This window comes from Somniosus microcephalus, chromosome 1 (genome assembly GCF_052327205.1).
Source record: "Somniosus microcephalus isolate GS21.2 chromosome 1, FLI_Smic_1.0, whole genome shotgun sequence".
NCBI lineage: Eukaryota > Metazoa > Chordata > Chondrichthyes > Squaliformes > Somniosidae > Somniosus > Somniosus microcephalus.
Window position 1 is genome coordinate 116411110 of NC_140987.1, and position 26038 is coordinate 116437147.

At 44.8% G+C, this 26038-nt stretch overlaps 1 protein-coding gene across 1 annotated transcript; it reads left to right on the forward strand.

Moving 5' to 3' along the window:
- The first annotated feature begins 4041 nt into the window (after positions 1 to 4041).
- Positions 4042 to 20194, forward strand: znf367 (zinc finger protein 367). Its single transcript, XM_085984941.1, has 5 exons — positions 4042 to 4452; positions 7281 to 7431; positions 12998 to 13117; positions 14231 to 14369; positions 16021 to 20194. The coding sequence occupies exons 1-5, from the start codon at positions 4183 to 4185 to the stop codon at positions 16253 to 16255; spliced, it is 915 nt and encodes a 304-aa protein (XP_085841067.1). The 5' UTR covers positions 4042 to 4182; the 3' UTR covers positions 16256 to 20194.
- The last annotated feature ends 5844 nt before the right edge of the window (positions 20195 to 26038 follow it).

The following is a 26038-nucleotide window of genomic DNA, read 5'->3' on the forward strand; positions in this document are numbered from 1 at the left end:
GCTGCATGGTCGCCATCCGCCGCCCGGCTTAGGAACAATGTGTAATGGCGAGGACCAAGGACTATTCGAACGTCGAATAATACCCAGGCGTTCCATTGTATGGAACTCTGCCTTGGCGGCCGCGAGTTTACCGGGTTCCAGCCTTCGAGCTCTTGCATAAACGGGGGATCCTGTCGTGGTAATGTGGTGCGCCACACCGTGCCTCGTGACTGAAGAAGAAAATGTGGGCCTGGTGAGCTCAGGGAACTCACTGAGAAGACGAGAGAACTCATTTGGAGATGGGACTGCACAGGCAACTGACCAAGACATCGCGGTGCTTCGGTGGCAGGGGACCGAGTGAAAAGTGGAGGCACTGATTAGCCGGCCGTGTCGGACGTCGACGAGAAACTCGTTTGCGCAGAAGAAATCTGCCTCTAGGATGGCCTGTGAGACTTTCGCCGTGATGAACTCCCAAACAAAACGTTGGCCGCCAAAACTCAACTGGACCCTACGCTTTCCGAATGTGCGAATGGCCGCACCTTTGGCTGCCTCGAGGGGGGGACCTTGACCGCCGGATTGAAGATCTAGCTTCGACGCTGGTAGGATACTGCACTGGGAGCCAGTATCACAGAGAAAACGTCGCCCTGACAGGGAGTCTGTAATGTATAGGAGTTTCCCTGCGGACCTGACGGCCATCGCAACTCTGGTGCGTCCCTTAGGTCTTATTGATCTTCTCAGAAACTGCTGGTTTAGGGTAGGTTTTTTTTTTGGTGAGAAACTGCAGGGCAGACGGCAATTTCTGGCCTTCGCGCCGAAACGAGCGTGGTATGCACACCAGCCTGCAGGAGGAGGAGTCGGATTCGCTCTTGTGGGGGATGGGCGCCTCGTGGCTGCACAAGATTGTTGTGAGACGGTGAATATTTTATCCGCTTCCGCGGCGAGTTCAGCACAATCCATGATCGCAGAATTGGCCAAGGCCGTCTGTACTGGCTCTGGTAGTTGACAGAGAAACCGCTCGCGGAACAGAAAACATTGCGATTCCAAGCCCAAAAGCGTGAGCATTTGGCTCATGAGCTCTGAGGGTTTTGAGTCCCCGAGGCTGGGCATGGAGATAAGTCTGTGAGCGCGCTCCGACTTGGACAGACCGAAAATCTGCAGTAAATGTGCTTTTAAAGCTTTGTACTCTCGAGGAGGCTGACGACCCGCGAGGCCGTGGCGCTGTCGAGGGCGGAGACCACGTAATAATAATGGGTCGAATCCGCTGCTACTCCCCGGATTGCAAATTGGGCTTCCACCTGGAAAAACCACGCGGCCGGTTGTTGCTCCCAAAATTGCGGCAGTTTGAGGGTGACGGCGTTCGTGTCCATGATGTAACTTCAACGAAAATTGTTCGAAGAAATCGGGGTCACCAATGTAGGAACCGGGGTTCCGAGCCGAAGAATTGAGATCAACTCAGAAAATCAAAAACAATAACATTTAATGAACAAACGAAGCTGTACAGGAAACTGTAGGATACAATGCAAATAGGTCTGGTCTGCTTGAAAGCCTCTCTGGAAACTGCTAGAAGGTTCCGAGCTCAACTGCTAGCAGGTTCCGAGCTCAACTGCTAGAAGGTTCCGAGCTCTGACGTCATGACGTTCTTCCTGCCGTTGAGAGATCACGTGACAGACGGCATGACGTCATCACGCGGAGTACAGGAAAGAAGCCCTAATACAGTTAACAGATACATTAAAGGTGCAGCCCCCAGCTGTACTACACTGCTGTAAAAGGAATTATATACAATTGTCCATAATCCTCTGGTGGTTCTGCCACAAGAGGAAATATAAACTAAAGGGTACAATCCTAAAGGGGGTGCATAAACAGAGAGACCTAGGGGTATATGTGCACAAATCGTTGAAGGTGGCAGGGCAGGTTGAGAAAGCAGTTAAAAAAGTTTACGGGATCCTGGGCTTCATGAATAGAGGTAGAGTACAAAAGTGTGGAAATTATGATGAACCTGTATAAAACACTGGTTCGGCCTCAACTGTATTGTGTCCAATCCTGGGCACCGCACTTTAGGAAGGATGTGACGGCCTTAGAGAGGGTGCAGAAAAGATTTACGAGAATGATTCCAGGGATGAGGGACTTCAGTTATGTGGATAGACTGGAGAAGCTGGGGTTGTTCTCCTTAGAGCAGAGAAGATTGAGTGGAGATTTGATAGAGGTGTTCAAAATCATGAGGGGTCTGGACAGAGTAGATAGAGAGAAACTGTTCCCATTGGCAGAACCAGAGGACACAGATTTACGGTGATTGGCAAAAGAACCAAAGGCGACATAAGAAAAAACTTTTACTCAGCGAGCGGTTAGGATCTGGAATGCAATACCTGAAAGGGTGGTGGAGGCAGACTCAATCACGGCTTTCAAAAGGGAGTTGGATAAGTACCTGAAAGAAAAATATTAGCAGGGCTACGGGGAAAGGGTGGGGAAGTGGGAATAGCTGAGGTGCTTTTGCAGAGAGCCAGCACGGGCTTGATGGGCTGAATGGCCTTCTTCCGTGCTGTAACCATTCTATGATTCTATGATGACGGGGCACTCTGTTTTTCTCTTAGTGACACGGTCACCCTTATTGGTCTATCAAAAATAGGCATTCCCTTTTGAACCCCCCACCATCAGTTTGAAAACTTGTGGTATCATGCACTACTTTATAAATGTATTTACTCCTTAGTAGATGCACAATATTTACTATTCTGTAAATGCGCTGTACAAATGCACCATGTGCACTACTCTGTATACATATTGGGCCAAATCTTGCTGGAACGGGGCATCTTGCGGTGTGCGCTGTTAAGACTTTTTCCTGCACCTTTCAGCCCAAATATAATTTGTGCCATAACTTGCTGGAAGTACGAGTTGATAACGGTGTGGTAAAAGAAAGACTTGCATTTATATAGCGCCTTTCACAACCACCAGACGTCTCAAAGTGCTTCACAGCCAATGAAGTACTTTTGGAGTGTAGTCACTGTTGTAATGTGGGAAATGCAGCAGCCAATTTGCGCACAGCAAGCTCCTACAAACAGCAATGTGATAATGATCAGATAATCTGTTTTTGTTATGTTGATTGAGGGACAAATATTGGCCAGGACACCAGGGATAACTCCCCTGCTCTTCTTCGAAATAGTGCCATGGGATCTTTACGTGCATCTGAGAGAGCAGACGAGGCCTCGGTTTAACGTCTCACTTGAAAGACGGCACCTCCAACAGTGCACCACCCCCTCAGCACTGCACTGGGGTGTCAGCCTAGATTTATGTGCTCAAGTCCCTGGAGTGGGACTTGAACCCGCAACGAGACATCTGGGACCTTAGTGAATGACGGTACCAACAGTGTATCTCCTTAACCAATGAGATTTAGGATTAAGAAAGAAACGGAGGAAAAAGGGTGACTTAGAGTCAAAACAGGTGCAAAAAGAGAAACAGAGAGCTTAATGGCCAATTAATGTGCAAATCGAGAAAGTTCTTGAAAATAACGGGGAGGCTATGGGCGAGCTGCTGTTTGTGCGAGGCACACAGCAGAGCAGCGTAAATTGACCAGCAAGTTCAGGAAATTCGCAACTCACAGCATATCTCTTAATCCCCTGCACTTGCTGGCCGATTTGCATATTAATAACGTCGTGAATTCGCCTTTATTTTTCCAGGAAGATTAAGCCGAATGTATAAAACCAAAATAAGACCTATACAAGTGTACATAATTAATTCATCTGCAGGTGCACAGTATTCACTTTATAGACATGGATGGATCACGCAAACACACGGTATCCATTACTCTACGTATGCACGGTATAAATACACAAAGCAGATGTACAATATTATTTCCATAAAGTGACATTTGCTAACGCCTCTGTCTCTTTAACCGTAAAAAAAAACAAACGATCCGCTCATTTGCAAGAAGACGTTATGGACGCTGGCGGGTAAAACCTGAGCGCGGCCAATCAGCCAAGCGCGCTGGCGCCTGATTGGCTGAGGCCGAGGTTCCAGGCCATGAATGGAGCTGTCAGTCACCCATTGTGACGTCGCTGGTTCCGGCGCCGCGTTCGGTTGGTTTCTGCAGAAAGGGCGGGAAATGCTTAAACGCGGGAGCTTGTGTCCGAGTGGCTGCTCCGTCAGCGCGATTTTATTTATTTACTTTCATTATATTTTTTTCCTCTCCTCTGTTTGGGGATCGTCCTTGCGATGGCGGAAAATCAGCTCGTCTGCGGTTCTCCCAAGCGTGTCTCTGTCATTAAAACCACCCCGATCAAACCCAAACGCCGCGAAGATGTGACGCCCACCAGCCCCGGCTTCAGTGATTTCATGGTGTACCCGTGGAGGTGGGGTGAGAACGCGCACAATGTCACCCTCAGCCCCGGCGCCCCGTTCACCGGCACCGGCGGCAGGGAGCCCCAGTGCGGGGCGGCTGGAGCGGCGGCGGCTCTGGACCGGGAACTGGATCATCTTTCACAGGTCGGTCAGATGGAAGCGGCACAATCGAAAGTTTAGCGCAAAGCGGCGCCGATTATCAGAAAAGTGAACTTGACTCTAAGAGGCGAAGTGTTCACCAGCTGGATAGCAAGAGATTTTAAAACAAAAATGATTGCTCAGTTTTTAGTTTCACATCCGCGATCTGATGGTTTAGACTTTTAAGTTTTTTTAAAAATATCTAAATGTGGGATGTGTTTTTACATTAGTGAAGTTAAAGGCCGGGTTTTAGCGCGGGCTGCTGCTGCCGGTGTTGTTTGTTGTGGAGTTGGCTGGCTCCAGTTGGCGCGCATTTTCAGTGCCACTAACTGTCTCTGCGGGGCGATCGAGACGTAAACAAACCGGCGGCGGTGGCAGCGCCGAGGGGGCGGTGTCTCTGCAGCAGTCCCGCCGCTGGCTGAGAGCTGCGGCTAGACTCTGCTTCACCCGCCGCCTTCACCTTTCAGACCCTTGTCTTGTTGCTTTCCCGCCGCCGGTGGAGCTAATCAATTAATTAATGGGAGGGAGGTAGGATGGGGGGGGAATCAAATGAATGAAATCACTTCCTGGAGAGCTTGTCAAAAGTCCAACGCGCCAAAAAGACGTGGCTTCCTCCCGCCGGGTTCTTTAAAGAGACCCGGCTCCCTTTTTAGGGTGCACGAAATAATGCACATTTTCAAAAGTCAGCCTGTTGCTTTTGGAGTTGCTCCTCTGCCTGATATTGAGCTTCTGTGATTGTGTGTAGACTGAAGTCAGTGTCCCACAAGGGACCTATAATTACAGCCTTTAATTCACATTTCATGTAGAGTATGATTTTTATTTAGATCCTGTGTTAAAATATCCAACGTTGGGTGCCTGCCACCATTAGGTTGCAGAGGCATCCAGCTACTGCTGAAACTCTAATTCCTACATTACAACAGTGACTGCACTTCAAAAAAGTACTTCATTGACTGTAAAGCGCTTTGGGATGTCCAGTGGCCATGAAAGGCGCCATATAAATGCAAGTCTTTTTCTCTTCACCTGCCAGTGGTGGAACCGCAGTTTAATGGGGTGTACTATAGCCAGCAGGGTGATGGTGTTGTACTCCTACATTTTATGCCGAGTTGTGCTCACCTTTCAGCTGGTGAGGGTTCTTGTAAAGGTTCAAAAATATGCTGACCATCTACTCCCTATCCTTCTTGGAGCGGGGAAAGAAGTAAGCCAATATTGGTTCCAAGATGATGCACCTGACTGAAAGCTTGGCAGATTTAGTCATTTGCTATCTGAGCCAGACAGGTCCACAATTTTCCAGGGTACTGTTGATGATTGATCAGGTGAGCCTGGCTCAATAATGGGCCCTGTTGGATAACAACAACAATTTGCATTTAGATAGCGCCTTTAACGTAGTAAAACATCCCAACGAGCTTCACAGGAACGTTCACAAAAGAAATTTACCCCGAGTCAAAGAAGGAGACATTAGGACAGGAGCTTGGTCAAAGAGGTAGGTTTTAAGGAGCGTCTTCAAGGAGGATGGAGAGGTTTAGGGACAAAATTCTAAAGATTAAGGCCTATACAGCTATAGGTATGGCCACCAATAGATAGACCTGTTACTGGGGACTGCCATTCTTCTCATTCAGCTCCAGATAAACTATAAGCTCACAGGGTTAATGGGGAGGGTGAGCAAGCAGTAAGAAGTTAGCCAATATTCTGTGCTACTGAGCTACAGGAAACTTTGTGCTATCTGGCACCGACTGGACCGAGCTGCTGCCGTTCCCTCAAAACTGCCGTACACTCCAGAGCTAATGTTGAAACATAGGGAGATTTTCATCTCCGTATGAATCAACAAACCCTGTTGCTTAGCAACAGCCTCTAAACAGTCGGCAAACATCTCTAGCGTCTCTAGCTGAAGCTGTTGCTTAGCAACAGACGTTGCAGAGCTTGACTGTTCAAAAAAAGCAAAGAAAAGAAACGAAAAGAATAAAAAACGGCTCCTGATTTTTGCCGGTGGCTCGAGCTTGCCGGACGGTTCGCCTCCGGATAACACAAAGTTTCCTGTATGTAATTTTAAGCCCATTACTCATACTTGTGGGGGCAGTGCCTAAGCCATCAACCTTGCCAACCTGTGCAGAACTGCCGGAGCTTGGTAAGTGGCTTGTGTTTTTCTGCGGTGAGTATGTGCATTTTATATTGAACATGAGAAACTACCTGTGTAGATTTCTCAGCTGGTTTGGCGACTTCCGAATGGTTTCCTTAATTGGTTTGCAAAAAAAAGGAAAGACTTGCATTTATATAGCGCCTTTCACGACCAACGGACGTCTCAAAGCGCTTTACAGCCAATGAAGTAGAGTCAATGTTGTAATGTAGGAAACGTGGCAGCCAATTTGCGCACAGCAAGGTCCCACAAACAGCAATGTGATAATGACCAGATAAACTGTTTTTGTTATGTTGGTTGAGGGATAAATATTGGCCAGGACACCAGGGATAACTCCCCTGCTCTTCTTCGAAATAGCGCCATGGGATCTTTTACGTCCACCTGAGAGAGCAGAAGGGGCCTTGGTTTAATGTCTCATCCGAAAGACAGCACCTCCAACAGTCAAGCACTCCCTCAGTGCTGTACTGGAGTGTCAGCCTAGATTTATGTGCTCCAAGTCCCGGGAGTGGGACTTGAACCCACAACCTTCTGACTCTGAGGCAAGTGTGCTACCAACGGAGCCACAGCTACAACCTTGTGAAGGGGTTGTAGCAGAACAGTTTGTTCATGACCTTAAATATTGCACCAAAAGTTGACCATTGCTACATACTTTTGATATTAATAAAAGTAAGTTTTTAATCCGGATCTGGGTGCCTTGTTGCAGGATGGGACACGACGTGGCCGCCCAAGAGCAGAGCTAATCCGCGATCTGATAAACGAGGGCGAGCACTCCTCGAGCAGAATCCGCTGCAATATTTGTAACCGAGTGTTTCCTCGTGAGAAATCCTTACAAGCTCACAAGAGAACACACACTGGTAAGATATAGTACTTTTGATGGATAGCTTACATCTGCACGTGAAGTATACCGTGGTCCTTGCTTGTTAAGGGTGATGATCTGATGCTATAAAAAATGTGGTGCTGGTGATCACTTTGTAGCTCGCTTCTTTCTGTGTTTTGCACACTTAAATCTGCAGTCAAGTTCTGACTTTCACTAGTAAGGAAGATTTTAATTCTTGCAGCTTGTCATGCCATCAGTTCATAACTTGGTAGCAATTTGTAAAAATAATTTAAAGTAATCCAGCAGAAGGCACTGCACAACTCTTTTCCATGTTGACTTTTATGCAGTTTTTATTATTTATCTTCAAATTTTTACTTTAAACTGTATTGTAAATTCCAGAGTGATTAGCCTACTGGATCATTTTGCTTTGTTCTGACCTTGCACCCGTTATTAACTAGAGTAATTGCTCAATCTCGCCTGCACGTCAAGATTGCCGCTGGCACCCAACAGCAAAGTTTGGTCACAAATCATTGGATCTTGCTATTTACCAAAATTGCACTAGGAATGAGTTTGAGTAATCTTGCTAAGTTAACTAATTTTTAATGAAATGCAAAATTTTCTTTCAACATCTCGTGTGGTACTCCTTATGGTCGGTCAGACAATCTGCTGTTTTATGAGGATGGAGTATTGTACCATTCAGCACATATATTGACCTGTATTTTCCGATCCCTACGGGTGGGTACGCGCTGTGTACCCACCTGTAGGGACATCGGAAATGCCGGTTTCAGGCATGCAAAGCGCATGCGCTGAAAACCGGCATTTCCGATTTGTCAAGAATGCTCTTGACAGATTGGACGCCTGCCCGGGGGAAGGGCCTTGGCGGGCAGAGAGTTCCACTTTCTGCAGAACCTCCGCCCGCAGAAAAGCTTTAGAAATCTGCGTACGGCCTGCTTTTACCAGCATAAGAGTTGAAAAAAGTAATACATTTAAAAACGTGATGGTGTTTCTAAAATTAATTTAATGGTTTACTGTGTTTTTGGGGTGATCTCCATTCATATGTTTGTCAGGTCTATCTGTCAAAAGTATGAAGGGAGATTCCCTTCTCCTATTGGCTGGCCTGACCCACGTGATCCCAGGAACGCTTGCGAACTGCATGCACCTCTGGGATACGTGGGCCCTGCACATTTCGACTTTGGAGAGGCCCAGGAGCAGAAGTGTCCGGACCTTGGGAGCCCTCAGGTAAGTTCGTAGATTTTTTTCCAATAGGAGGCTTCCACACACAGGAAGCCTCCCATCGGAAATTACGGGCCATAATTTTGTTGCAAAAGTGTAGCTGCATATAACTTGGAATATCCCTTTAAAGGATGCAAGGTGTGATCGCTGTGCTTCCTGTTCATTTAGTGATACTTACTCTTGAGCAGATCCCTGGGTCAATTAGATGTCAGGCTAGCTTTCTTTAAGTAACAGCCTGACATAGTCATACTCACAGAATCATACTTTACAGCCAATGTCCCAGACTCTCTTTCATCACCATCCCTGGTTATGTCCTGTCCCACCAGCAGGACAGACCCACCAGAAGTGGCGGCACAGTGGTATACAGTCAGGAGAGAGTGGCCCTGGGAGTTCTCAACATTGACTCCGGACCCCATGAAGTCTCATGGCTTCAGGTCAAGCATGGGCAAGGAAACCTGCTGATTACCACCTATCTCGGCTGGTGAACCAGTACTCCTCCATGTTGAAGACCTCTTGGAAGAAGCACTGAGGGTAGCAAGGGCACAGAAGGGGACTTCAATGTCCATCACCAAGACCGGCTAATTAGCACCACTACTGACTGAGCTGGTCGAGTCCTGAAGGACATAGCTGCCAGTCTGGGCCTGCGACAGGTGGTGAGAGAACCAACACAAGGGACAAACCTACTTGACCTCGTCCTCACCAATTTGCCTGTCGCAGATACATCTGTCCATGACAGTATTGGTAGCAGTGACCACTGCAAAGTCCTTGTGGAGACAAAGTCCCATCTTCACACTGAGGACACCCTCCATCGTGTTGTGTGGCACTACCACCGTGCTAAATGGGATAGTTTCAGAACAGATCTAGCAGCTCAAAACTGGGCATCCAGAAGGTGCTGTGGGCCATCAGCAGCAGCAGAATTGTATTCCACTGCAATCTGTAACCTCATGGCCCGGCATATCCCTCACTCTACCATTATCATCAAGCCAGGGGACCAACCCTGGTTCAATAAGGAGTGTAGAAGAGCATGCCAGGAGCAGCACCAGGTGTACCTAAAAATGAGCTGCCAACCTGGGGAAGCTGCAACACAGGACTACATGCATGCTAAACAGCAGAGCAGCATGCTATAGACAGAAGTAAGCAATCCCACAATCAACGGATCAGATCAAAGCTCTGTAGTCCAACCACATCCATCCGTGAATGGTGGTGGACCATTAAACAACTAACTGGAGGAGGCTCCATGAATATCCCCATCCTGTATGATGGTGGAGCCCAGCCCGTGAGTGCAAAAGACAAGGCAGAAGCATTTGCAACCATCTTCAGCCAGAAGTGCCGAGTGGATGATCCATATCGGCCTCCTCCTGCGGTCTCCACTATCACAGAATCCAGCCTTCAGCCAATTCGATTCACTCCACGTGATCTCAAGAAATGACTGAGCGCACAGGATACAGCAAAGGCCATGGGCCCTGACAACATCCCGGTTATCGTGCTGAAGACTTGTGCTCCAGAACTAGCCGTGCCTCTAGCCAAGCTGTTCCAGTACTGCTCCAACACTGGCATCTATCCGACAATGTGGAAAACTGTCCAGGTATGTGTTGTCCACAAAAACCAGGACAAATCCAATCCGGCCAATTACCACCCCATCAGTCTACTCTCAATTATCAGCAAAGTGGTCGAAGGTGTCATCGACATTGCTATCAAGCAACACCGATGCACAGTTTGGGTTCCGCCAAGACCACTCTGCTTCAGACCTCATCACAGACTTGGTCTAAACATAGGCAAAAGAGCTGAATTCCAGAGGTGAGGTGAGAGTGACTGCCCTTAACATCAAGGCAGCATTTGACCGAGTGTGGCATCAAGGAGCCCTAGTAAAACTGAAGTCAGTGGGAATCGGGGGGGGGGAAACTCTCCACTGGTTGGAGTCATACCTAGCACAAAAGAAGATGGTTGTGGTGGTTGGAGGTCAATCATCTCAGGCCCAGGACATCACTGCAGGAGTTGCTCAGGGCAGTGTCCTAGGCCCAACCATCTTCAGCTGCTTCATCAATGACTCCCTCCATCATAAGGTCCAAAGTGGGGATGTTCGCTGATGATTGCATGGTGTTCAGTTCCATTCGCAACTCCTCAGATAATGAAGCAGTCCATACCCACATGCAGCAAGGCTTGGACGACATTCAGGCTTGGGCTGATAAGTGGCAAGTAACATTCGCACCACACAAGTGCCAGGCAATGACTATCTCCAACAAGCGAGGGTCTAACCACTGCCTCTTGACATTCAAAGCCATTACCATCGCTGAATTCCCCACCATCAACATCCTGGGGGTCACCATTGACCACAAACTTAACTGGACCAGCCACATAAATACTGTGGCAACAAGAGCGGGTGAGAGGCTAGGTATTCTGCGGCGAGTGTCTCAGTTCCTGACTCCCCAAAGGCTTTCCACCATCTACAAGGCACAAGTCAGGGGTGTGATGGAATACTCTCCACTTGCCTGGATGGGTGCAGCTCCAACAACACTCAAGAAGCTCGACACCATCCAGGACAAAGCAGCTCGCTTGATTGACACTCCATCCACCACCTTAAACATTCACTCCCTCCACCACCGGCGTACCGTGGCTGCAGTGTGTACCATCTACAAGATGCACTGCAGCAACTCGCCAAGGCTTCTTCGACACCACCTCCCAAACCCGTGACCTCTACCACCTAGGAGGACAAGGGCAGCAGGCGCAAGGGAACACCATCATCTTCACTGGGTCAAAATCCTGGAACACCCTCCTTAACAGCGCTGTGGGAGTACCTTCACCACACGGACTGCAGTGGTTCAAGAAGGTGACTCACCACCACCTTCTCGAGGGCAATTATGTATGGGCAATAAATGCTGGTCTTGGCAGCAACGCCCACATCCCAGGAACAAATTTTTGTTTAAGAGTGTGACCACTAACATCTAAGACAATATTTTTTTATTGAAGATTCTCTACATTTGAAATTACTGCCTTTTTAATAAATATACATAAATTTGCATGTGTGACAAAGTTGACATAGCATACTGGACCTTAAGACTAATTTTCATTGGTTGTATTTGCATAACTAAACTGATTTCCACTTCAAGGAGATTGAATTATTAATATGTAATAACAAATTATTCTTATATCGTGAGTCGATCAAGAAACCATTTGGCCATTTCTTATGATGACAACCTCTTTATTCCCTTTTGATTCCACATGTAATTTGGAACAGCCCAAAATATAATCACTGGCTTCAAAAGGCAGCTGATCCAGGCTAACTGAAAATACTGCACTGGAGAGGTGTGTAAAGCGAGGCCGTACTTTAAGCTTGAAAGTCACTTTTATTTTTACTTTGAGCAAACTGAATAATAGCCAGATTCAGGCAGAAACCATGCATTTTGCTTTTTTTAGTACACAGTGCAACCTTGGTGTCGTATTTAACCCAGAGATGAGCTTCAGATCACACATCTGTGCCATCACTAAGACCGCCTACTTCCACCTCTGTAACATCGCCTGACTCCGCCCCTACCTCAGCTCATCTGCTGCTGAAACCCTCACCCATGACTTTGTTACTTCTAGACTGGACTATTCCAATACACTCCTGGCCGGCCTCCCATCTTCCACCCTCCATAAACTTGAGCTCCTCCAAAACTCTGCTGCCCGTATCCGAACTCGCACCAAGACCCGTTCACCCATCACCCCTGTGCTCGCTGACCTACATTGGCTCCGGTTGAGCATCACTTCATTTAAGAAAATAAAATAAAAAATCTCATCCTTGTTTGCAAATCCCTTCATGGCCTCGCCCCTCCCTATCTCTGTAACCTCCTCCAGCCCTACAACCCTCCGATATCTGCGCTCCTCCAATTCTGGTCTCTTGCGCATCTCCGATTTTAATCACTCCACCATTGGTGGCCGTGCCTTCAGATTTCTGGAATTCCCTCCCTAAACCTCTCCACCTCTTTCCTCCATTAAGATGCTCCTTAAAACCTATCTCTGACCAAGCTTTTGGTCATCTGCCCTAATATCTCCTTTTGTGGCTCGGTGTCACATTTTGTTTGATAGTGCCTTGGGACGTTTTACAATGTTAATGGCGCTGTATAAATGGAAGTAGTTGTTCACTTTGGATGATGAGCTTTTTGCTGTCATTTCCAATTACTGTGGGCTAAGTATTGTGAAGGCTTTTTCTATATTTGGTCAAAGAAGGATCATTAAGAATATTGGCTGTATAGCATACTGTAAGCACTTGTACTTTCAAATCGTTCTGCTGAATCCCTGCAAAACTATTCAAATTGGGTGCTCTTTTTCTTATGAGCAACTGAAAAGGATTATAATTTTTAATTGTCTGTGTTACTGTGGGTTTCTTTTAGGTGAAAGACCTTATTTATGCGACTATCCGAACTGTGGGAAAGCATTTGTTCAGAGCGGACAACTAAAGACTCACCAACGCCTTCACACTGGGGAAAAGCCGTTTGTTTGCTCTGAAACTGGTAAACTATCAAACTCCTTATCATGTCTCTACTCTAGCAGGCTGATCTAGCAGGATACCCGGGTCCTTAGGTTTTCCGTTAGTACATGCTGGCCACCTTGTGTCCCTTGATAGTGGCCGATCAATCGATTTTGATAATGTGGGATAAGGAGGGCTTAATGTATACATGGGGCCACCATTGGCTCACATGTTGGTGTATACACATTTAATAATAATAATTCAACTTTATTGTCATTGTACAATGCACAAGTACATGAACAACGAAATGTGATCTTGCAAGCTCCCATGAGTCCAGTACAAATAACATTAACATTAAACGTAAATAGCACCATCCTGGGAGAAGCAAAGCCGCTGCGTCGGTGCGCGCCGCCATTCCATTTCCACCATTCCTCCTGTCCGACAATCTTCAGCCCAACGCCTGGGCCTGCTCACCAGCCGCCCCTCCCGGGGCTCCTTCCGTGACCTTCTCACCAACCGCCCCTCCTCGGGGCTCCTTCCGTGACCTTCTGCACCTGGTCTTCCCTGATGGTCACCCCTCCAGGTACTAACCAGGCCTGGCTCTGCTTAGCTTCCAAGCCTTGCCAGTGACCCTGTCCCTAGTCCCAGGAACAGGGCTCATTTGAAAATTAGAGAGTCAATTCTGTGATCCCAGGCAAAATGGCTCGAGGAATGTGATTATTTAGGAGCTCCTGTGACATGGAGTTTCCCTGCTCCTATTTCAGATTTGCACACAAAGGAGGAAGAGCAAATATTGCTGAATTGAATCCGAGGCCTTAATGAGGCTTGCACAGGATGTGGGTGCAAACACTAGAAGCAAGAGCAGGGAACTGCAGGCCAGAAAGAAATGGTACAGGGCCTATCTCCTAATTCAGCGCTTCCTCTGCGCTAGTTGCACACCTACTCTCCCAGGGCATGGGGCTGCAGATTGGCTCTTGAGTTTAGAGCTGCTGCATCTGAAATGTAAATGGAATGCAGCAAATGTTGCTTGTTGTTTCAACTTTTAAGTGGGTGGAGGGAAGCTAGGTTTGGGAGCAAATTCTTCTGTTTTAGCCTATTAAAGGGATATGTATTTTGTATAAGAAAAGTGATGCAACATCTACTGGTTTGTGTGCAGGCTGTGGAAGCAGATTTACACATTCCAATCGTCATTGTACCAAGCATCCTTATGCACGCTTACGGAGAGATGAAGTGTCTAATGGAGCGAACAAAACACAGGCTGCAGACAACAAGGCTGTTGCAGAGTGGCTGGCAAAGTGAGTATGTTTAGACAGACTGTTTTCTGGAATGAGTTTATATTTTTATTTTCAGCTCATTAGCTAATATTCCACAGGTGCCACTTTTTGCTGAAATCTCAATTGGTTCACCCTGAAAACCGATCCATGGGTCTTCATCCGGAGTGAGTCAATGTTGGGGAAGGAAGGAGGAACCTGCTAGGCAATGTTCCTTTCAGAATTAGGTGCCATACAGATGGGTTGCTGATTCCCACCCAGTGTATATCAGACTGATCTTGTGGTGTAGGGAGAAGGAGTTAGGTCCTGTCTGTACTGGTTGAGTAGAAGCCCCCTACATTGTAAAATGGTGCTGAGTTTGGCATCATTGAGAAAGCTTTCAGTATTTGTTTCTTGGCATGTAAGGAGAGTCATGTTCTAAGCTTAATAGTCTAACTGGGTATTCAGTTCGATTATAGTGCTTGCACAAAGCCAAAACGAGGCCTTCATATCCCTGACTCTCTCTCTCTCTTCTGGATCTGTGGATTGATCTACATCCTTCAGCTTTCTGGATTTTGCTTTCACTCACTAGAATTGCTACTAAAACTGTTTGGCAGATCGTGGTTCAGTTTATCTCCACTGTAACTGAGATGTAGCAAATTATTAGTGTTTCTATGGCTGCAGAGGAAGCTCTTTTGTCTGAATTTGCCATGGACTTCTGAGATATTCAATGGATGGAGCATGCAAAATCACCCATATAAAGTAAGAACCAATGCTCCATATAACAGACCCAAAAGTTGGGTATGTCTAGGAAAGCTATACATGTGTATGGTTAAAATATCTCCAAAGCAACTAGTGTAGGTATGTCATAAAGCAGGATCATGGTGCTATCTGGAATGACAACCATGCCAATGTGACTAACTTCATTTAAACTGTAGGTCTGACTGGCTCAGGATTTTACATCCAGTAAATGTGCATATGAAATCGCTCTTTCTACAGAAGTAGAGGCAACATTGCAGTTTCATGAAATGTTAACCATGCCAGAACAAAATTCCTGGTATGGCTCTTAAGGTGGTTTGACTTGCTTCTCCCCACTCCTCAGTGTGGGTTTCACACTCCGATTCAGTACAGCTGGGTAGGGTGGCCAGTCTAGAAAGAAAGGGCCTTCCAGCTGGTGCCTCTTTATCTCCTATTGAGTACAGGGCTACTGACTTATTTGGCAGTAAGGATCCTGAAGGAAAAGTTCAAGGTGGTAACATTACTGCATAAAATTCAGGGAGACAGGACGGTGGTTTTAGATCTCAAAAACATGTGTTTGTGTAGCAGGATGAGAGAAGCCTGCAGAACGCACTCAATACTGAGTCGTAACATGGGCTAACATTAACTCAAAGTCCTACCATGGTTCACGTCAGTGCAGAGTGTGCACAAAGTGCACGTTTATAGTGGAAGTTTTTCTTCATGTGGCATCTTTACGTTTACCCACTTTCTAGAAAATGACTTGTCTCAGCTTTGTCGAGACAGCGTGCCCTAAATGTACTGGAGAAAATGCAGTTCATCTTCACTTGAGATCTTTCTGCTTATTTTGAAGCATTTTTATATGAATAGATCTTCCAGGGTGATTTCTTTCTAATTGGCGGATGTGGTGGAGAGTATCTTAAACTGGGAATGTGAGTTTCCGAATTCTGTCTACCCGCAGGTACTGGGAGACTCGAGAACAGCGCACGCCTCCTGTGAAGAACACTGGACAGAAGGCCGACCAGGAGCAGCAGGACCCTATGGAGTTCATCCAGTCTGACGAAGATGAAGAGGAAGAGAAAAATGCGCCACATGCTGCAGCACGCCGACGTATGCAGGAGCAACGGGAGCGACTGCACGGCGCTCTGGCTCTCATCGAGCTGGCGAACTTAACTGAAGCACAGTTGCGCCAGTAAATACGATGCAATGCGTATATTTTATGAAACAGAACTGTCTGTGGACTAATGTCCTATTAGTCCACTGGACAGAAGGAATGCACCTTATATTTTGCTTTTAATAGGCTGCTATTATGTAGAACTTATGATGAATGTTGTTGCCCTTGCTTAAAGGAGCACAAGTGTTATGCACTTTTTGTCCGGAAGAGGTTTGTTTATGTAAAGTTTTAGTTTTGTAAATATTGCAAAGCTTTGAAGGATCAGATAATGTAGGGCACAATTTGAGAGCCTGCAAGTGCTGAATTGTAGGTGTAGCAGGAATATTTAACTTGCATTTATAGTGCAAAATTCGCACTGTTTGATGGAATGTAAGATGAGCAGTGCCTTTCTGAGATCTACCTTGGAGATCTTACTTTCATTAAGCTTCAGTATACACTTTCCACAGGTAACCTGTAGACTGAAAACAAAAGCACAATAATTCAGTTAGCATCTGAAAGAGGAAAAAAGTGGTTAACTTTTCAGCTGGAATATTTTGCTAAAAGCTCTTGAAAGATTACACCTTAACCTTTTTCTTTCTGACGCTAACCGACTTGCTGTGTATTCTCATCATTTTGTTTTGTTTATAATTCAGGTTTCCAGCATTCAGTTTATTTTATCTTGGGTCATAGACTAAATCCTATCGTTCTGTTCTTTTAGTAAAGCTGCTATCTTCCATAGCTTTTTTTTTTCTTTCAAGCAATCCTTTAAAATGCACTGATGGCATAATCACCAAGCTCTTCTATTTGAGAACCACTACTACATTGGGAAGGGTAGTGCAGTGATTTCCCCCATTATCCAGAGTGAGTAAGTACACCCCATGCTTGTGTCATCGTAATAGGCAGCCTTGGTTAGTTGGAGTAAACCATCCACGTAATGTAGGAATTGGAAGGAAGAAATCAATTAAATGGGAACCACTTTAAAACACATAGTTGTATCAATCATAGTTACAGTAACAGGTTTCAGGTACTTTATATAAAAATACCATAACACAGTCGCTTTAAAATATACAGGACGTGGACCAAGTATCGTCAAACTGTAGGACGAATCATTGTCTTTACAGTACCACTGAGCGAGATGACTGTACTCTTAATTTACAATAGCCTAACATGAGAAACTTAAGTTACTTTGAATTTGGAAAAAAAGGGTGATTGGACTTGGTTGCAGCTAGGTGAAAACATTTGAGCTGAGTTTTTGTCCTCTTTAATGATTATTGGAAGATTGTAACATCTGATCTAACCGGAGTTAGTTTTCTCAGTTATAGATGACCCTCAGCACTTAAGCAAAGTTGCTGAAGCTTGGTGTTACTGAAGTGGACATGAGAGCATAGCACTAGGCTTGTTCTTTTAGAGCACTAAAAGTACAGGAGGCTAAAGACTTCTGTGCTGGACGTATTGACAAATTGCACCTTTTGTGTGTTATAAATGCAACTTGTATTCCATCAAATGGACTTGAGCAATCCTGAGAGACCTGGATCTTGATTAGGACAAATGATTTGACGCAGCTAACATCACTCAACAAATGCCCGTGAATTTCTGCACTTACCATGTGGCGTGCGAGTTGCTGCCCCGGTGTTACAGTTTTACCTGACGAGTCCTAGAAACCGTGAAGATGCTGGTTTCCAAACTATAACAAATTGCCTGCCCTAATCTTGATCTGTAAAATTCAGGCTTGGGGCCCTACAAGAGAAACTTGACACTCATTAATTTTAGTTGTTAGTGAAGTTTGAACCGGGTGATTTTTGGTGATGGAAGAAGTTTTGTTGAATTTCCTGTTGGCAACACTAAATTGTATTGCTGTGTATTGGTAGTTTTATTATAGTCATTATATTATAGTTTTATAGCTTGCTGTTATTGCTTTGTTGCAATGTAAAAAAAAACAAAATGTCCTCTCATTTTGTCAGACAGCTTCAATTTGTTTTACCATAATCCAATATTTTCTGCCTTTTACTTTCTCTTACCAGTAAAATATTTACTTGCTGCATGAAGTTTTTAATTCTATAAGTTGACAAGCTTGAAATGCAGTTATGATTTAGACTAACAGTTATCATAGTTGCATATATTTTACACCTACGCAGTTGCAGCATTAGCTAAAGCAACTGAGACTGGATAAAATCAGTCACTTTTTCAACAAAAAGAAATGCAGTCTAGCCTCAGTGTCCAGACATGAGATTTTGCGTGTTTCTAAGCCTATTGTGCCAGTCAGTTTCTGTTCAAGACTTCCTTCATCAGCTAACTAGGTTTTTTGTGTAATTGAAACTTATTTATTTTAGGTTTGAATTGAATATAGCTGATGTCACTTCAAGGTGTATTTTGTTTATATAGAAGCTAGACTACACTTGGAGATGTATGCACCCACAGGGTTTTTTGTTTGAAGCTAAATGTCATTGGAGAGTTGCAGATGGTGTAGTTTATGTTGGTTGCCTGACAACTCTTCAAGGTAAACAATATGGTCATGGCCAGGAGTATGAGTTGCTGTTCCACCGGTCTCTGCTCCAAATTGCATCCATGTGGTTGGCAAAGTGCTGAAATTTAAGGTAAAATTATCAACAAATAATATTGCTCAGTAATAATTAAGTCCACATAGTCTTGGACAGTATTGTAGAAATTGTGGGTTCATACAACTCCAGTTTGTGGGAAGGAACTGGAGGTAGAATGAGTTTCAAACAGGAGTGCCTCCCTTGGGAGGGGCCTGTTTTTCTCAGTTTTGTTTGTTACAGGGTTTGTGAAATTTAATTGATCTGTAACCAATTCTAATTTAAGCAGATTTGTGAGCCGGAACAGAACTTTCAGTCAAGTTGTATTAGCATCACTGACTTGTGAGGATATTTGTCATCTGGTCTTGCAAAGCTAATGATTGCCGTACATTATTTGTACAATAAAGTTGCATTGCCGCACATATTTTTAAATTGAATTTATTCCCCATCTATTTGTCTTTTGCATCATGTACTAGCCTCTACCAGAGGAGGAGGAGGAGTTGGAAAGATGGTCTGCCTCCAGGTCTCTTCAGAAGCATCTACAAGGCACATTTTTCCCCTTTACGTTTGCCCATGCTATACCCTTGGCTGAGATCAGAATCTCATCAGGTCTTATTGGAGTTCCCCAAATGACCTTCACTTAAAAACATGCTACCTTCAATTTCCATTAATTACAGAGCTATGATAACACTTTGGAGCTGAGCATAGTTCCATCCAGTGGTTGTGGCTCTGTAGGACAGATGTTGCATTAATGTAACAGAATTTGGCAGGTGGAAGATGTTGGGGGTGGGGGGTATGTTAAGATGTTGATTGTGGGGCCACTGCTGCTTTAAAGGTGAGCTTTCCTTACTGCACTTAACCTTATTTTGTTCATTAACTGTATTACATTAATAGATAAAATATCTATCTAAAACCAATTGGGATTTACTAATGTAAAAGGGAATGTTGGATGACAAATCGCCTCTCTGATGGGGAAAAAAAGTCTTGTCTCCCTCTGGGGAAAGGCTGATTATACGTTTGAAATGACAATGTTTTAATTCATAAGTTCCATTCTGGGCTGTATAAAGCATGTACTTTTTGCACTTGATGAGCTGTATGCCCAGAGATACTTTTCTGTTGCAATGTTTCTGGTTTGGATTTTATTTGATATTTTTAGGAGAAACTTGATCAGTTGTGAATTTTCTGGGGCTGTTTTTACAAGACTGCTTTATGTACTCGCAGACATTGATTTTTTTTTAGGTTCAGTGCCAAATCCACTTTTTTTAAAACCAATCTTGGTGAGTTTTATTTTTCCTCTGGTGGTGTGGCTGACTGTCAAACTGTAAAGGTATTTCAGAACAAGACCATCACCAGCTTGAATCTGCCTTTGTTCATTAAATAAGTACCCTGGTAAATCTGCTGAAATTTTAATATTCAGTACTCTAAATAAATATCGGTAGTGCTAAGAAGTTGTCTCTCTCTCTTTCTTTCTTGAATTCAAATATATAAAGTGTCGTTTGCTTTAATAATCTTGCAGTTCTGTGCTATAAAGGTGAAATTATTTAACTGTAGGTGCAGGAGTTATTTTGGCAGAATTTGCCACAATTTAAGCTACTTTTGCTGATGATATTAAGGACCTTTTTAAAATGCTCACATTGAATCCTATGTTGTAGCTAACGATGCACATCTAGAAACCGTGGAGGATAAAACGGTCGCATTCAAAATTGACAACCTGGATAACATGATTTGTCATGAACCTTTTTAGAAGGATGCTAAAGGTGATGATTTAGTTTGTCCAGTGAGTCTTAAGACCTTTTTCAATTCTGATCGAATACGCCACATCCTGTAGCCCATGGGTGATCACTTAAGATTTCACAACTACAACCGCTTGCTCAAAATAACACTTCCCTCAACCAATGTCACTAAAAACAGATAATGTAGTCTTCTAGCTGTTTGTGTGCAAATTTTTGCTGCATTTCCCTACGTTAAAACTGACTACACTTCAAAAGTACTTAATTGTCTGTAAAGCGCATTGGCACATCCTGAGGTCGTGAAAGGCGCTATATAAATGCAAGTCTTTTTCTTTACTCGAGCTTCAACAACTTTCTTGTTATTCCCATTCTTGGTCTGACTTGGATATTTGTTCTGATTCTCATGCTTGTATTCATTCTGATGCTGTTTCTCTCTTTTTTCAGTTAATGAAATCTATTTCAGGAAACATATTTTATATAAGATATTTTACCTTTCGATCTGGTCTGCAGAATCACTTGAGGAATATTAGAAACGAATAAAGCGGTCTTACAAGCTGTCAATGAGCCAAAAAAAGGGGCAAAGTGTTAATGCACTGACATCATAACCAGTCATTTTTCAAAAATGGTGTTAATATAAATTAAAAAAAAAACAAATTTAGCCCTGATAGAGATGCAATTGAATTGAACAGAATTAAGAAAACGAGTCAAAATAAACTATTCTGATATTAGGATTGGGAACAACTATTAGGCCTGAAATACAAATTATACAACTTAATGTAGTGAGACAGATGCAAGGGACTTTTAGGTAGTGGTAATGATGGGAGGATATTGTACAAAACAATACTTCAGCATAGATTCCCATATGGTTAAGATTAGTTGATGCACAGTTTAGTTCAAATCTGTCAGCACTAAGCCACAACATTCCTATGGAGTTTATATCCCGGACCATCCCCTCTACTATGACCTGGTTCAGTACATTCCCCGGGATCTGATGCTGACAGTAATCTGCCTTCTGTGTTCCCGTCGGTCCCAGTTCAATAAACTAAACAGCTTCCCGTGAAATTGAAAGTAAATTATTGTAGAGTCTGGAACAGGATCACAGATGGTAAAATAGGGCTGATGACAACATTAAATGGACAGATAGCTCCAATCTCCGCCCTGCAGAGCTCGGGCCTGTTCTCTGCTGAGTTACAAACCGTTACTGTTACACTTTAAAGTCACTCTCTGTGTTATATAAAAATATTACAGCTGAACAGCCGCGGTGTCAGAGCCATGTCCTGAATAAAACGCAGTTCACTCAGGAACAGAGTGCAACGCCTGTAACCCGGGGAACGAGCCTGTTCCTACTGTCACTCTCAGATTGGCCCGTGCCGCCCGTCACAAGAGACAAACTGACCCGCCACTGGGAATCCCTGGATTAGCAGCAGTAATTGGAAGGAACTCGAATGTGAACACTCTGGCCCCTTAGTGTCAGCTGTGGCTCAGTGGGTAGCACTCTCTAGGTGGGAGGGGCTAGGAGTGAGTAGATGTTACTGGTTGCCTGATTACAGCAGGGAGTTGGAGTGAGTTTGTAAAAAGTTGGTGGTGGGTTTTGGGGTTTTTGTTTTCAGGTTTCAGGGCCTTTTTGGCCCACAAAAAACAGCCAGATGGCTGCTGAGGGGTCCGGAGGGCCGTGCCCCTCAGAGGACAGTGTTCCCAAGATGAATTTAATTAGGGAAGAAACTGGTTGGAAGGGAAAGAAAAAGGCCCAAAGATTTGGGCCGGGACCCCAGGAGGCTTGGGAAAGAAAACACGGTGGTTCAGTGTGAGGATAAGGAGATACGAGCTTGGGATATTATCGAAGCGGTACATGAGGACTGTGGCGAGGGAAGCTGCTTTGCCTGCCGACCAAAGCTGAATGTTAGGTTCGAGGTGACGGTCAGTGGCCGAGAGGAGGTGGAAAGACTTTTACTCAGTCTGAAAGTTGGCGATAAGTTCTTGGAGGTATCTCTGCTATATTCGGAAGAGGTGGTGGTCTCATTCTTAAACTTGCCAGTTTATATTGAGGACGATGTGCTAATCAAAAAGTTGGAGTCGTGGGACGTTAAAATTTGCTCAGCAATAAAGAGGAGGTACTATCCAGGAACACGGGTCACAGATGGAACCCGTTACGTAAAGGTGCGGTTCCCAGAGGGGGTGAAGTCATTACTGTACAGCATGAAATTCGAGACACTGGAAGGAGTGCAGTACTTTCGAGTACTGCATGATAACCAAGTGAAGGTTTGTTATTGTCTTGGACACGACCATCTTGTAAGAAACTGTCCAGACTTGTACTGTTGATAATTGCGGCGAGTCTGAACACATCGCTCGGAGCTGCAAGGTGGCGAGCTGTGGGGTGTGTCACAAAGGCCCCACCCACTGTGAGTGTGAGGCAGAAGGAAGCTCTATGAGTGACGAGGAGATGGAAGAAGGAACAGGAGGCGTGAGTGGAACGGCTGGAGGAGCGGAGAAGTCGGAGGACACAGCTGATAAATTGAAGGAGAAAAGAGCACAGGAAGAGGCAGAAAATTGCAGAGCAGCGAACAGGATGGAGATGGTGGAAAACACACCAAGTACAGTGGAAAAGAACAAAGACAGCAGCGGGCAGCAAGGGTCGAGTGCAGACTCGAGCCTTAATACGGTTCAGCTCTCCCTAAAGAATCTGGTGTCCACGGGGGGAGAGGAGGCGGGAGCGGGGTGCGTGGTAAATGTAAGTACTCCAAAGAAAGACGGGGAGTCGGACATCTCGGTGAGCAGGAGGGGGCAAGACAAGGAGAGGGTGCAAGAGGCAGGAGCCTTAAAGAGACAAAGACGCCAGAAGGGAGCAATATAGGTGCGCCATTGTCCCAGAGAGAGAAGGATCAGGGAGCAAGGGTCAGAGGTGGAGCTGAGGTCGAAGGGAGCAGCACTGTTGGAGAAACCGCGATAGCAGGAAGACTCTATGGGAGATGATGTATCTGACGGGGAGCAGGATTATGTATCTGACGGGGAGCAGGCACAGGGTTACAGAAGAGCTTGAGAGTGAGGAATTAGAGGGGCACAGTGACATGGAAGTGGGGGGTGGGGTGGCATCATGTGGAAAGGGAAAGGTTAGTGAGGGGCAGAAGGAGGGAGAAAGGGCAGCTCCTTGGCCCAAACTTAATGCAAGGAAAAGGCTGAAACAGCAGGGAAGGTTCAAACAGGAGATGAAAAAGAGTCGGAGGCTGCAGGAAAAAGCAACAGCTGGCCGAAAAGTTGGGAAGGAGCATGGAAGGAGGGAAGGGCCAGAGATTAAATGATGGGGAGATTATCAGGCATACTTCCCTTCTTTGGAGCCATGATTACATTGGTCTCGATTAATGTGAACGGACTGAGGGGTGAGAAGAAATTGCAGCAGTTGTTGCAGGGTTTTAAAGGCACGGACTTGTTGTGTCTGCAAGAAACCTTTTGGGATGAGGATATCCTAGAAAGAGTTCAGAAGGTTTGGAAGGGAGAGGTGTTTGCAAGTTGTGCAAATAATAATCATAGAGGGGTGGCTGTTTTGGTGAGACCGTCCATAAAAGAGAACATTGCCTTGGTGGACAAGGACACTGAGGGGAGATTTTTACGGCTAAGGGTAAAAATGGAAGAATTTAATTGCGATCTCTTTAATATCTATGCACCGAACGACCATTGCAAGCGTCGCGAGTTTTTTCGGGGGTTATTCACTGAAGCGGCAGAGGTGGAAAATCCTTGTATAGTGGGGGATTTTAATGTATTTTTATCTCAGATGGACATTTCAGCCCAGATGACCTTTAAGGATGATAACTCCAGAGGGATGATTGTAAAAATTATGGCAAATTTAAATTTGAGAGACTTATGGAGGGACTGGAACCCCATAAAAAGGGAGTTCTCCAGAGCAGGTTGGGTGGGTGATGTTTTAAAACAGAGCCGAATAGATTTTGTGTTAATGCGGGAAGGATTAAGTTCTGAGGTGATGGAGATTTATTATAAAAAAGTATTTTTTAGTGATCACTCAGCTTTGGTTCTTAGAATTAGGAACAGCAGAGTTAAGATCGGTTCAGGGGTGTGGATTTTAAACAATCAATACCTGAAAGAAATTGCTTATAAAGAAGGGATTTTAAATATAATAAAGAATGCTTGGAAGGAACCCTTGTTCTTGAAAGAAAGAAGAGTTTGGTGGGACAATTTCAAATATGAGGTAAAAGTTTTTTCGGTACATTATGGGAAAAAGAGAGCGAGAGCTAACCGGCATCGAGAAGAGAATATAAACAAAAGGTTTACGGATGTCTGTAAAGCAGTTGACGGAGGGGATAAGGGAGCTGAGACTAAGTTCTGGGTGCTAAAGGAAGAGTGGGAATTATTGCAAGCTGAAAAATGCAAGGGGGCCATTCTCCGTGCAAAGGCTAGAGATGCATTGGAGGGCGAAAGATGTACTAGATATTTTCTAGAGCAAGAGAAACTGCGACAGAGATTATCATTAATTGAAGAGTTGAAGGTTGGGGAGAAGATCATTCATGAAAGTGGGGAGATTTTAGAGGCGGCCAGCAGCTTTTATCAAGAGTTATATACAAAAGAAGACATTTCCAATTTGGCGATGGAGAAGGTTGCTGCTTTTATTGAAGAGGCTTTAAAGGAGGATGAGAGAAGCATGTGTGACAAAGAAGTAGGATTAGCCGAAATAAAAGTAGCAATAAGTGGAATGAAGGGGGGGAAAAGCCCAGAGTCCGATGGACTAAGTGCAGAATTTTATGAAGAATTTTTCGAGATTTTAAGTCCATTGCTCTTAGAAGTTTTTAAGGAAATTAAAATTGAGGGAAGCCTGGCCCCATCTATGAGGAGAGGTATCATAAGCTTAGCTTATATAAAAATAAAGGGGATAGACGGGATCTGAAGAATTGGAGGCCCATCACATTATTAAATGTGGATTATAAGATCTTGGCGAGGGTTATGGCAAATCGTTTGAAGGAGGAGTTGCCGCAGATAGCTTTGCCCTCTCAGTCCTATGGAGTCATAGGCCGGGACATCGCAGACTCTGTGGTCTCAATTTGAGATGCGATAGAGCTCATGGAAGAGAGTGGGAGGGAGGCTTATGTATTAAAGATTGATCAAGAGAAAGCCTTTGATAGGGTCTCTCATGAGTTTTTATTGAAGGTTTTGGAAGCATTTGGTTTCAGGGAAAATTTCATTCAATGGATAAGGATTTTTTATTCAAACATATTTAGCTGTGTTAAATGTAATGGTTTTTTATCCAAGTATTTTCCGATACAGAGATCAGTGAGACAGGGTTGTCCCCTGTCCCCATTGTTGTACACATTGGCAGCAGAACCATTAGGTTACATGATGCGAAAGAAACAAGGTGTAGTTGGGATTGTGGTTCCCAGTTCTGGGCTGGTGTCGGTGATACACCAATATGCAGATGACACAACCTTAACATTGAGAAATGGGGAGTCAGTGAGGAAAGCTATGGATGTGGTGGTGGAATAGTGGAGGAATATTGTGGAACTTCAGGAGCTAGAGTGAATTATAGTAAGTCCCAATGCCTGGTTGCAGGAAGGGGTAGGG

Excerpts from the sequence above, each read along its gene's own strand:
- znf367 (XM_085984941.1), top strand. The coding sequence starts at position 4,183 with ATGGCGGAAAATCAGCTCGTCTGCGGTTCTCCCAAGCGTGTCTCTGTC. Across the intron at positions 7,432-12,997 it reads TCACAAGAGAACACACACTG|GTGAAAGACCTTATTTATGC; the intron begins GTAAGATATAGT and ends GGTTTCTTTTAG. Across the intron at positions 13,118-14,230 it reads GTTTGTTTGCTCTGAAACTG|GCTGTGGAAGCAGATTTACA; the intron begins GTAAACTATCAA and ends GTTTGTGTGCAG.